Source organism: Sphaerodactylus townsendi, linkage group LG06 (genome assembly GCF_021028975.2).
Source record: "Sphaerodactylus townsendi isolate TG3544 linkage group LG06, MPM_Stown_v2.3, whole genome shotgun sequence".
NCBI lineage: Eukaryota > Metazoa > Chordata > Lepidosauria > Squamata > Sphaerodactylidae > Sphaerodactylus > Sphaerodactylus townsendi.
Genome location: NC_059430.1, coordinates 29,230,084 through 29,242,639, shown reverse-complemented (window position 1 = coordinate 29,242,639; position 12,556 = coordinate 29,230,084). Strand labels below are relative to the sequence as shown.

General features: G+C 45.5%; 1 protein-coding gene across 2 annotated transcripts in view; it reads left to right on the top strand.

Annotated features, from left to right (window-relative positions):
- Positions 1 to 6,174: 6,174 nt before the first annotated feature.
- CREB3L2 (cAMP responsive element binding protein 3 like 2) overlaps positions 6,175 to 12,556 on the top strand; it is a 94,539-nt gene continuing 88,157 nt past the window's right edge. Inside the window, exon 1 of one of the 2 annotated variants that reach the window (XM_048501767.1) lies at positions 6,175 to 6,197. Coding sequence is in view for 1 of the 2 variants with exons in the window: in XM_048501765.1 (XP_048357722.1) it covers positions 6,702 to 6,803 (102 nt within the window). In the remaining variant the exon portion in view is untranslated. Of the gene's footprint in view, positions 6,198 to 6,369; positions 6,804 to 12,556 lie in introns of those variants that run through there. The other variant, XM_048501765.1, reaches the window with a different exon arrangement.

Sequence of the window (12,556 nt, the reverse complement as noted above, 5' to 3'; positions counted from 1 at the left end):
GTGTGAGCCCTTTGGGGGAGGGCGGTTTATAAACCCAAGTAATAATAATAAAAAAATAATTACTATCATTATTGTAGCAAAACGCTTATATGAGTCACCATTTATGCATGGTTCATTTAAAGTGCCTTCCCTGTAAGAAAAGCGTAATGCGTGAAATGGCTTTTAGCTTTCAGTTGTGAACAAAGTTACCTTTTCTTGCTTTATACAAACTAAGTTGAATATATCATTTGCAGGAAGATGTCACTGTGGTATACGACATGTGCCCAATTTGTAATCTAGGTTGATGGACCCAAAGAGTTGGAGGACCTCAATCTCTTATTCTGTATTATTTGGAAACTCTTGCCCTCAAATTTGAAACAAAATTCTGACTTGTTGAGTCGACAGGAAAGACCTTGATCGCCTTGATTTAGATTATTTAGATGTTTTGACAATGGGCTTCTTACTGTTTCCACAATCAAGATTCAGGGGTCCACATCCAGAAGTGTTATTGTGAGTTGATTTCTCCTTGTAAGTATACACAAGAGGAATTCTTGGCTTTCCTGACTATCTTGGGAACTATGTATTGTCAAAGGCTTTCATGGCCAGAATCACTAGGATGTTGTGGGTCTTCTGGGCTGTATGGCTATGCTCCAATAGCACAGGGGTAGGGAACCTTTAACACTCAAAGAGCCATTTGGACCCGTTTTCCATGGGAAAAGAAAACACTTGGAGCCGCAAATAATTTTTGACATTTAAAATAAAGATAGCACTGTATATATTGGGTTTTTTTACCTTTTACTCCGCTCATTCTGAGAAGCGCATGGATGCATCCACCCTGCTGCCTGCAGGGCGGGCAAGGATGGGGCCAGCGGCTCAGCCTCGGGAAAGCGCCTGCCTGGCTCCAATGGGGCAGGCGAGAGGGGGAAGCCCACGGCACGGCCCAGCTGGCCGTGGGCAGTTGGTGCGCCCGCTCTGCTGCCTGCAGGGTGGGCAAGGATGAGGCCAGCGGCTCAGCTCGTGGAGCTACAGTGCAAGGGCAGAAGAGCAGCATGCGGCTCTCGAGCCGCAGGTTCCCTACCCCTGCAATAGCATTTTCTCCTGACGTTTCACCTGCATCTGTGGCTGGCAACTTCAGAGGATCATTCAGAGGATATCTTGGGGACATTCACAGGTCACTGAATTCTACCCTCTATGAGAACAACACGGTTTGCTTTCTGTATAAACAGCATGACCGCTTATCTGCAGATCTTATCAAGGGCAGCCAATTCACCCCTTCGGTATATTAATAATGATTGGAACACATTCAGGAGTTGTAATTGCCAGAGGACAGCCATGTGCGTCTGTAACATCAAAACCACCTGAATCCTGTAGCACAATATGCCTGTTAGCCTTTTATGTGCGACAAGATTTTATTGTTGTTCAGATGTGATTACATTCTGGATAAATTCTAGTGCAAGTACTGTGGGGCCTAGAAATTCCCCATTTGCTCTGCTATTTGTTTCAACTCCTACAGTGCATTTTTAACTAAAAATGGGAACATGGTTCAAACAAGCAAGTGAATGTCCTCTGAGTATTCTTTCTCGTGTTGTTAATTCTTTGCTTCAGCAGAGATATTTACATCAACCTGGTAATAAATGTGATTTGCCAACAGAAAAAGGGTCAAAAGCTTCACCTCAACACCAGAGGGAAAGAATCAAAAGGTTAAGATAAAACTGGGCCTTTTAAAATGGAAACTGCTATGTAGCAAAAATACAAAGGTGTTTATCCAAATGAAAATCAACACATCATAGTCAAAGTCCCTAAATGGGCTCCCAAACATACATCAATGAAAATCACAGCATAACACATACAGTCTTATGCAGCACTGTTAGATCAAACACGTTTTGACCCATTGGCCTTCTTCAGTGGTCAAAAATAATGTTACAAAATATTACAATGTGACAAATGTTACAATATTGACAAAAAGTGCCTTATAAATGACTGAAGTGAAACAGAAAGCAATTGGAAAATAATTGGCTAATTGTATGTATAATCATAAACTCATCAATGAATGATAATAACAACAAACCTACTGCAAAGTTTATTACCATTTAAACCCAGGTCTTCAATATGGAACCATTGTTCATTCAAAAGGTATGAAATGGTGTGCCAATGTTTTCAATCAGGTTCAATTCTTTAGAAAAAATAAGACAATTAAGGGGGAAGCGGAGAAGGGAGAGAAATGGTCGAAAGGGAGAGGAACGAGGAAAAAAGAAATGGGGAGAAAAAAGAGAAATGGAGGAAAAGGTGAGAAAGAGGGAGGGAGAGAAACGGGTCAGAGGAAGGGGGAGAGAAAGAGAAAGGAGGGGAGACAAACAAGGGAAAGGAAGAGAAAGGGGAGTTAAATGGGGAGAGAGAAACAGGTAGAAGGATGAAAATGGGGGAGATAAATGAGTGTCAGAGGGTGGTGTAACCCCCATGCCCAGAATGGGTTGGCCCAGAATGGGTTGACCCAGTAAGGGGGTGGAGACTCAGAGCAGCAGAAAGGCTGCAAGAGCTCTTTTGCAGAAGACCAGGCTACCAGACTCGGACCTTGATTTCTATAAGCCCTTAACACCTTGTTAAGGTAATTGCAATATTGTTGGGAACTACTGGGAAGGTAGTTGTTGTTTTTTGCTATGTTGTAAATGTTGGAGTTTATTGTTTCAGGGTTTCTTTTGTGGTTGTAATGGGTGAGAGTTCTCCTGGAGACCTTCATCATGTTGCAACCTGTTCATCAAGCCCTTGGAGTCTTCAGGAGCCAGCCAACTTGCAAAGAAGAATTTGGACTTGGCAATATCAGTAGACTGTAAATAGAAGGACTTGAAATGCAACCTGAACAGGACCTTGAATTGTAACGTTGAATGTTGATGTTTTAAAAGTGTAAATTGTAAAGAAAAGTAAACCATTTTGTTGTTTAAAAATTGTTGTTGCAACTCATTCCAAGTACTGCCCCACAGAACCCACAAGCTGAGGTTACAGTGGCAGCAGGGGAACAAAGGTAATGTCTTTTTTTTTTGTATCATAAATGCTAAAGATGGAAGCCACTCTGCAAGAGGTGCATGAAGTTTGATCCTTTCCCCCCAGAATTTGAGCTATGAACTATTCATCTCTGCACTGTTTTACACTAGAACTTTTCATATGTCCAGAACCTGCTGCTCAGGCTATGTATCCTGACAATTTCTGTAGGGAATTGTGGTGAGTTTCATCTTTGATGGCAGTAGATATGAGCACAATAATATGAAGGTCATAATAATTTACATCTGGAACACAGTACATTGTTGAGGCTGATCTGTATTGTTCACAGGAATGAATACTTCAGTTCAGGGCCAAGACTAGCCGATACCTGCTGCTTCCTGCTTTTAAAAGGAAGCTGCAGTTCCTAAATTCTCACAACCTCCCAATGAGGATGAAAAAAAGAGGGCAAGGCATAATCACTTTTGCCACTCTGACCCTGCCTCAGTAGGGGAGGGCAGGATAAAAATCTAATACATAAATATAAATAAAATGATATTTTATTTGCACTGCAACGTCTAGCTCATTGAAGAACGGTAAGTAATTGAAACTCTATGGTCATTGCTAACAGTAGAGTGTTTTACACACTTTTTTCGTATTATTGAGAAACAACTGTGTGACTTCAAATCAAGTAGAGGTCATGGCCCCAGTCCAAAAACTTCTCTACATTTCCCAGTATGAACTATGGGGCAATCCTCACTTCTGGCCTTTCTGCTTGACTGCAATGCGTAAAAACAAACACTGGGAATTGTGCTCGGGGCAACATTTGTTCATGGAGACTTTGGAGAACTATGTTCTCACATATTCTGTACTGACTCTTCATAACTGGATCACAGGGGACGAAGGGGAAATAGCTAGCAACGATGAATTTTTTTTTAATTTTTCAGCTCCATATTTAAATTCTGCTTTTTGGTTATTCCATAGATCAGACCAGGTTCATGCAAGCAGGAGTGAGGTCAGAAGGGCTGCTTACTTTGGGTTGGAAAATTCATGGAGATTTGGAGGAAGGAATGTGGGAGAAGGTCCTCAGTGAGGCATAATGTCATAGAATCCACTCTCTGACAGTCATTTTCTGCAGGGGAACTGAGCCCGATAGTCTACAGATCATCTATAATTCTGGGATATCTCCAGGCCCTGCCTGGAGGCTGGCAATGAATTGGTGGGAATGAATTGCCAAAAAGCAGAGATAGCAGAATGGATCTCAGCACTTCAGAACACTCATGGATTATCACAGAAGATAGCATGTGGGAATATTCCATTGTGAGGGGGACCTAGAGAGATCGAGAGCCCTGGGCGCCACTCCTGCAGGTCACTTCAGGAGTGTGTTGGGCAACCTGCCCCAGGAGCAAGGAGCAAGAGGAGCATTGCACTGCCTTCTGCCGCCTCCTCCTCCTGACCCCCACCAGTCTTCCTCTCGGTGCCCCCCCCCACTCTGCCATACCACCCTAGCACAGCTTTCACTGTCCTTCCTGCTGCAACAGCTGTCCTTCCACTGGTATGCCAGTCCTTCCCTTCTCTGCTGGTAAAGGCAGCAGAGAAGGGCAGGGGAGTCTTCAGGTTGAAGATTCCCCTGCCCAGGATCTGGGCTCCCCTCACTCCGCCACCCCAGTGTGGCCTCCAGGCTTCTGGGGATATCCCTGCCCAGAATCTGCCATCTCAGCACAGCACCTGCAGCACTTCCTCAGTGAGGAAGGGTGGTGGAAGCTGTGCTGAGATGGTGAATTGCTCAGCTGCCCCCCCGCCCCAGTCCCATGCGGCCTCTGCGGGGTTTACAGCAGAATATAGGATATCTGGAGTTCCATGGTCCCAAGAGCAGCTATGTGGGGAAGAGATAAACTGAGTGTTCTTCTGTATGAGCCGCACAGTCTATGTCTGTGTTGTCATTTTTTATGTTTGAAAAGTTAGCTGATTATGGCTGTAGCATTTTGTGACTCAGGGCACAGGATTTGTCAGACAAGTCATTTGAAAGGGATTTTATTTCAGTCACTGGTCAGATTGCAAAGGATGTGATTTTGTTTTTTCCCCCAAAGAATGGAGCCTCAAAATCACTGGAAAATGGAAGGACAGAGTTATTCATGCAGTCAGAACCAAGGCACATTTGCTCAGAAGTAAATGAGTGGGCCTTACTTCCTAATATGTATGCACGTGACTGAATTGCTGGCTGTGTGAGTGCTTAGCAGATACTCTACCCTGCAACAATTCACAGATGAAAATAGACATGTTTCAAACATCCCAGTTCTCATGCCAAGCACCCTGCCCTCAAACTCCCTCCCACTTTTACACATGGTGGAGTCTTTCTCTATTCATTTACCTTCCACTTGTTAAGGGGTGGAGGACATTTTTTTCAGTTAAAGACTGACAACAAATGGAAAAATGTTTTGTCTTGTACTACGTTGATTCATAGAGTCACCATTAATCTGAAGCTGCTTGAAGGGACATCTTGCGCCAGAATTCTTAGATAGTTCAGATCTCACATTATCTCTGAGATGTGTTGGATGAGTAATCCGGGCTCTTCCAATTGTCCTGCAGTTTCATGCCAACCAGAAATCCCCTTTTTCTGCTTTTTAAAGGTAATTGCAAGCCGTCTCGAAAAGGTGGCTAAAGGCAAGACCGGCTGGTTTGAAATACAGAATCAAAAGGATAGGGCGACCAAGTCCCTGGGGTCCTAACCACTGCTGCCTGTCAACCTCGGACAATGACGTCAGAACGGTTCTGCAGCCTCTCCCGGGGAGAAACAGAGCCTTCTTCGTCATCACTTGTTGACGTTTTTGCCTGCTAAAGAAAGGAAGTATTTGTCTCGCTTCCAATCTGGAATGAGCCGTGGGCACAGAATCTGGGAGGTCGCACTGAAAATAAATAAGCAAAACAAAGCACGGCCATTTGCTTGGAACAGGATCCTCCTTCCTTTCCTCCCACCCAGAGGCTCAATCTTTCCAGCCTGCCTTGATCTTCCCTGTTTTGATTTTGCTCCTGGGAAAGCAGGCGGGGCTTCACCCCAGGCTGCAATCTTGTCGCTAAGCCATTGGCTACGGCGCGTGCCAGTTCTGGAGCGTCGCCGGGCCAACGCGGCTTGCAGAACGTCAGTCCCTGAAGGCCATTGGCCGGAGTCGAAGCTCAAAGGGAATAAAGAGGGGCCTTCCCTTTGGTGACGTCGATGGGATTCCCCGCCTCCATTGCACAGCTGGGTAGGCGTGGGAAGAGCCAGTGGAATAGGAAGGAGGGGGGGGGGGATCCTTTCCTGGCGTTTGAATGGACCGAAACCTTAGAAGCGGACGCTTTCCTTTGCAGTCATTGGCTGGGGGAAGGAGGAGGAGGAGGAGCTAAACTTTGGTTGGGGGTGTAGGGGGGAAGATTGCGGCTGGTTGCGAGTCTCGGTTTGGAAGCGCTGCGGGGCGGGACTTTTACGTGCCCGGGGCGAAGTTCTCGCTCCGTGCTACTAACTTGGGGATCAGCTGAATTGGTTGCACGTCTGAAAGCGCAGTTCAGGAAACTGGGAAATCCCGCTTCTAAAGTGCCCAAATAGTTACTCCTCCCTTAGGGGGGAGTAGTAAACGTGGAGAAAGTAAAGAGTCCGCAGGGTTGCCAGATGGAATAGCGCTGCGCCTTGTACTTCGATAGCCTGTATCCAGAGCGCTCCCAGGTGTAGATTTCCCCCTCCCTGCCCGGGGTTGCTGTGGTTCTGATCGGCCATGGAGATGTTGGAAGGTGGAGAGCAGAACCTTTTGCAGTGGGATCGAAAGCTGAGCGAGCTGTCAGAACCGGTGGACTCTGATGCCCTGCTCTACAGCACGGTGAGAAACGGCACCAGGGGGAATTTGGAGTGGTGGTAGGTTTGGGTTTTTCTGATGGTGGGTTCTCAGTAGGCTAATCCCCCCCTTGAAAAAAGAGGCGACGGGATTAAATAGTCTAAACTTTGAGAAGGGAGGCTAGAATTCCTTTCGAGGAGGGGTAGGGGAGTTTTGACTCTGGCACATCTGGCTTCAGAAAGTTGCACTCTTGGAGTCTCTTTGAAGTTCCGAGCCCGTCTGGAGTTGGCATCTGCTGCACCCTGGACTTGGTGGTGTTATGTGTTCTCTTACTACTTGTGGAGCAAACTCTGTGGAGCCTTCTCTTGTCTCTGGACTGAAGACCAACTCTGAGCCTGGAGAACTTCTTGCAGCATTAAAAATGGAGGAGAGTTTCGAGTTTGGAATTTCAGTGGAGGGGAAAGAGAGGCTGACGCAAGGAGGAAATTACTTGAATGCTTGTCTGGTTGTCCCAGGCCTTTGTATAAATCTGCTGGCTCTTTGCATGTGGTGGAAACTTCATTCCCCCTCCCCAGTGATTTCTTAGCAGGGAGGGGAATGTTTGCACTTTAAAAGGATGACTCTTCCTGTTTCTTTTCAAGGGAACTGGTATGTGACAGTCTTTTTTTTGGACTTTTTTCTTCCTGTTCATGCTTATATTAAATTCTCAGCCAGGAAATGACAGACTCTGCAAACTTCAGTGTAAGAATGGCTTTATTCTTTGCCAAAGTATCAAAACTTTGCACTGGCCACCCCCCCTCCCCCTTTTGCTACTAGGCTGTTATGAAAGGCAGTCTGGATGGATGGCCGTTCTCCCACAAATATGTATGTGGTACCATGATGGAAGGAATGGTGAAGAAAGCTGATGTCAGTAATTTGTGCCAGATGTTTGATTTGCTTTTCTCTCTTCCAAAACACCAGACCAGTTATCTTCAAAGGATACAGTTTTAGTGTAGAATATTACTCTAGGCTACTAAAATTCTAACGCCTAAGGCAGGGTGATTCAGGTCATGCACAGAGTACTTTCCTCCTCTGAAATAAACCAAGGGTTTTTTTTGGGGGGGGGGTAGGAGTGGCAGTGGACTGCATGATGAAGTACATTTGGAATATGCAAAATGTCTTTCTAAATGGAGCTATTTTTGAGGAGTGTCTAGAGATAGTGGATCTTTGTCCATGAGGATATATTTGCAAAAACAGAATTTCTAAGTATGTATTGATGCACACAGAAATGGCATCTAGTTATCCTCGTAGGGCTTAGACAGAAGCAAGATACACGGACCTCTGGCATCAGGTATAAATTATGGAAGTCATTCAACTCTACCCCCACAACTCTCTTGCACCACGCTAACAGAGCCCTGTAGCACAAAACATCATTTCTAGACATTTTGGGAAAGGAGGTGGGTATCACAACTATTAGAATATGCAAGTCTTAGTGGGTGGCATTTTGGGTTGCCGTAGCAACCCAAAAAACGAGATGTGAAAACATGGGGGTGGCAGTTGTGGATACCATGAGTGACTGAGGAGGGGAAGCTGGTACTATTGGGAGAGGGCATTGTTGATCAGGGGATGCCAGAGCTGGTGTGACGAGGAGACAGCAGGTGGGCAGAGGGGGGCAATTTCAGTGCAGTGAGGGGGCAAGTGAGTGACAAGACAAAGGTGGGCCATTGCTGGGGAAGCCTGAGCTGGTGATGGGGAGGGAGAAGCTGGTGGTGATAATAATGAGGAGGGGGAAAGTTTCTCATGAGAACCTGCTTGTTTTGCCAATTGGTTATCTCTTGTATTTTATACCCACCATGTATGTTTAAAGAGCGGGAGAGAAATCCTGTATGGTCAAAGAATTTCTGAAAGTATCTAACCTGTGTGTTGTTTATATCTAAAAATGCAATCAGATACTAAATTGTGCACCACTAGGTAGTCGTTGCCCAGGTGAGGGGTGTGAGCAAGAGATTGTTGCTGAGCAGCTAGGCCTCACTCAGCTGGTATTCCTTTGACTGGCAGCGTGAGGCGTGGTTGTAAAACCATGTGGTGGTATAGCTCTGAGGCAGCTGCTCCAAGATCTTTCCCTGCGGGGCGTGTAACATGATTTTTTGGGAAGCTTGTAGCAGACTAGTATAATCTTGGCTGCTTTTGAAAGCTGGTCTGGTGTGTCAGGTTTAGTCTTGTGAAATGTCTGCAAGGGTAGTTTTTATATGGGAGTGTACTGTAGCCTGCACCCAAGAATGCAGATCTATGAATGATGGCGACCAGGAGTCAATCTGGAAGAGAAATTTTGATGCCTCTTGACAGGATTGAATTATTGGAAAATTCTCCCAAGATTTTTAGTCATTGGAAGGGTATGTGGTTCAATGGCAGTCATTGGCTGAGGTACTGTTTTTTGAAATTTTATTATTAATTTTATATACCGCCCTCCTTCTGAGCGCTCAGGGCGGTTCACAACAAGGTTAAAACATACCTTAAAACATAATTTAAATACCAATTACATAAAAACAGAACCCATTTAAAAATGTGGATGGCGTCTGGCTTCCCCCCTCCCCCTTGTGCCCACGGGAGGCCAGATGACATGGTAGATGTATTTTTAACCAGGCTGGCCAAACGCCTAGCGGAACAGGTCCATCTTGCAGGCCCTGTGGAAACTCTGTAAGTCCTGCCGGGCCCTCATCTCCCTAGGGAGCCTGTTCCACCAGGTAGGGGCCAGGGCTGAAAAGGCCCTGCCCCTTGTCGAGGCCAGCCTGATCATTTTTGGGCCAGGGATCATGAGTAGGTCCTCCTCCGAGGAGTGGAGGGGCCTACCGGGGCAATAGGGGGAGAGGCGGTCCCTCAGGTGTGCAGGTCCGAGACCGCGAACGGCTTTGAAGGTCAAAACCAACACTTTAAACATAATCCAGAACTCAATCGGCAGCCAGTGCAGATGGTATAGGATTGGTGTAATTTGATCCCTGCTCGAACTGGCATGTCCTTTTAAAGGGTTTAGGGGTAGCAGGGCTGAAATGCAGTATTTGTTTGAGACAACGGAGAGTTACTTCCAATGGGGAAAGTTGACATACCCATGGTCTGATTTTGTATATGACGCATTTTGTATGCTCAAAAATTTGAAAGCTGATGTTTCAGGCACATTGAAGACATGCTTCTGACACTGGGGGAAGGCTGTAAGTGGAAGCTTTTGTTGCTGTTCTGCAGTTTACACGTGCCCCCAATGACTAGTACTACAGCAGATGACTTTCTTGTATCCACTACCCAACCAGTGTGTGCCAAGACTGTGAGACTTGGCTCAGATGAAGAGGAAAGATGGCTCTTTCTGGATTGTTGCTTAGCTTCTCCCATCATAACGAAATGCTGGCAGAACAACACAATGAGTCTCTTTCAGCTCCACACCCACAACTCTCTAGCACCATGCTAGCAAAAAGTTAGTGGCAGTTCTTTAAGGCAAAACATGCTTCCTGTTGCTCATATGGCTTCTGAAAGGTCTAACCTCCCTGCAGGCCTGTTCACACAGGCAGGGAAATGTAGTGGCAAGAAGAAAGGCTCTCATCTCTTTAGGCTTTCTGTGCTGGCTTTCCATTTCTGGCAGTTTCTAAGACAGAAGAGTGTTGTAAAATGCAGTTCTCTGCCTGCAATGTGAAGGGACATGTCCATTCAGTCACAGGAGGTCTCTGATGCCTCTTCCCTCCAACATGTGTGGACTAGGCCTCAGTCTCCTCTGTACCACCAATGCTGTCTCTTTATTTTGCATTTTGAGTAATGCAGGTTTGAATCTCCACTCTGCCATGGAAACTTAGGGGAGCTTGGGCCAGTCACATGCTTTCAGCCTCGACCATGGTAAGTGATTTGGATGGGAAACCTTCAAGGAATATTAGGGGCATGATGCAGAGGCAGGCAATGGCAAACCACGTCTGAAACATCTCTTGCCCGAAAAACCCTCTGGGGTCACCAACTGTGATTTGGCTCCCAAGAAGAAGAAAAATGGAAGAATGTGTTTTCTTAGTGGCTGACAATGCCGGTTTCTGTGCATTAAGTGCTGTCAAGTTGCTTTGAACTTATGTCAGCCCTATTAATTAATTACGTTCAAAACATCCTATCATTAACAGCCTTGCTCAGGTCTTGCAAATGGAGGACTGTGGCTTCCTTGATTGTGTTAGTCCGTCCCGTGTTGGGTCTTCCTCTTTTTCTGTTGACTTCAACTTTTCCTAGCGTTATTGTCGTTTCCAATTAGTTTTGCCTTCTCATGATGTGACCAAAGAACAACAGCCTCAGTTTAGTCATTTTAGCTTCTAGGGAGACTCCGGGCTTGGTTTGATCTGGAACCCACTTATTTGTCTCTTTGGCTAGCCACAGTATCTGTAAAACTCCCTCCAACACCACATTTCAGATGAAATTCCCGTTTCTTCCTGTCAGCTTTCTTCACTATCCAACTTTCACATCCTTGTAGAGTAAAGGGGAATAATATAGTATGAGGTATCTTGCTGTTGGTTACTGGCAATGCATCCTTACACTTAAGGATCTTTTCTAGTTCTTCCATGGCTGCACTTTTCAGACTCAGTCTCCTTCTGATTTCTTGGTTGCAGCCTCCCTTTTGGTTGATGATGGAGCCAAGAAGTAGAGAGTTTTGAGCAATGTCAGTTTCCTCATTAACATTAAAGTTGTACAGTTCCCTAGCAGTCCTTATTTTTGCCTTGTTGATGTACAGCTGCAGTTCTTTGGTACTTTCTCCTTTAACCATCATCAGTAGTTTGAAGCCTTCACTGTTTTCTGTCAGTTTTTAGCTGATACCATAGTGGCAGTGAATCTTGCCTCTCTTCTGAATAGACACCCTGTTTTCTAAGCAGCTGGGCATATTTGCACGCTTCCCAAAGGTAATCTGAACAGCCTTTGAAAGCTGTTCTGAATAGAGCCAGTCTTCTTACCCCTCTTGACAGGCAAATCAAAGTGAGGAAAGGAGCTGAGGGACTTTGTTGATGGATACCCCTGGATCAGACATTTATCCCCCCCCCCCTCTGCCTTCTGAATCAAATTTCTGATGGGGGGATAAACAATTGCCTATTGCAAAACAATTCCTTCAGTCTTATTTGTGTATTTACTTATTCTACTTCATTTATGTCCTGCCTAACCCTTACGGTCACCTCAAGTGACTTATCCTTCCATGTTATTCTCACAGCATTTTATCCTCAAGAATTAGGTTGTGTGGGTGTGATTGGACCAAAGTCACCAGTGAATCTCCATGTCAGAGTGGGGGTTTGAGCCTGGGTCTTGCAGATCTTAGTCCAATACCACTACATAATGCTGGCTCCTTTTCTAGAAGACTATCCCCAGACTAATTAAAATAATCCATGACCAAGCCCCACCAAATCCAGGGTAATTATTGGTTCTTAGTCACTTCAGCTGGGCCATATGTGAAAGATGTACTTTCAAGGCTACTTAATTTTAGAGTCAGCATGGGTCAGTGACATGTTCATATTTCACTGTGGTATAGATGACTGGCACTCACCTGTGGCCATTTATGCATGCACTACTTATCTGGAGGCTATTTCCTTCGCAGTGGCATTTTCCCATTGTTTTGTGTTTACAGAGGGATTCTCTTGCTGCGAAGTATCCCTAGCGGAGGCACCATTTTGCCTGCTCCCTGCTTCCTTGCCCTTTCAGTGCAACCTCCATCTGGGGAGGTTGCCTGCCACTTTTTTTTGATGCCATATCTGGTCTAGCGTTAATTCTCTAGACCAGTGATGGCGAACCTTGTAGAGACCGACTGCCAGGGGCGGAGGGAG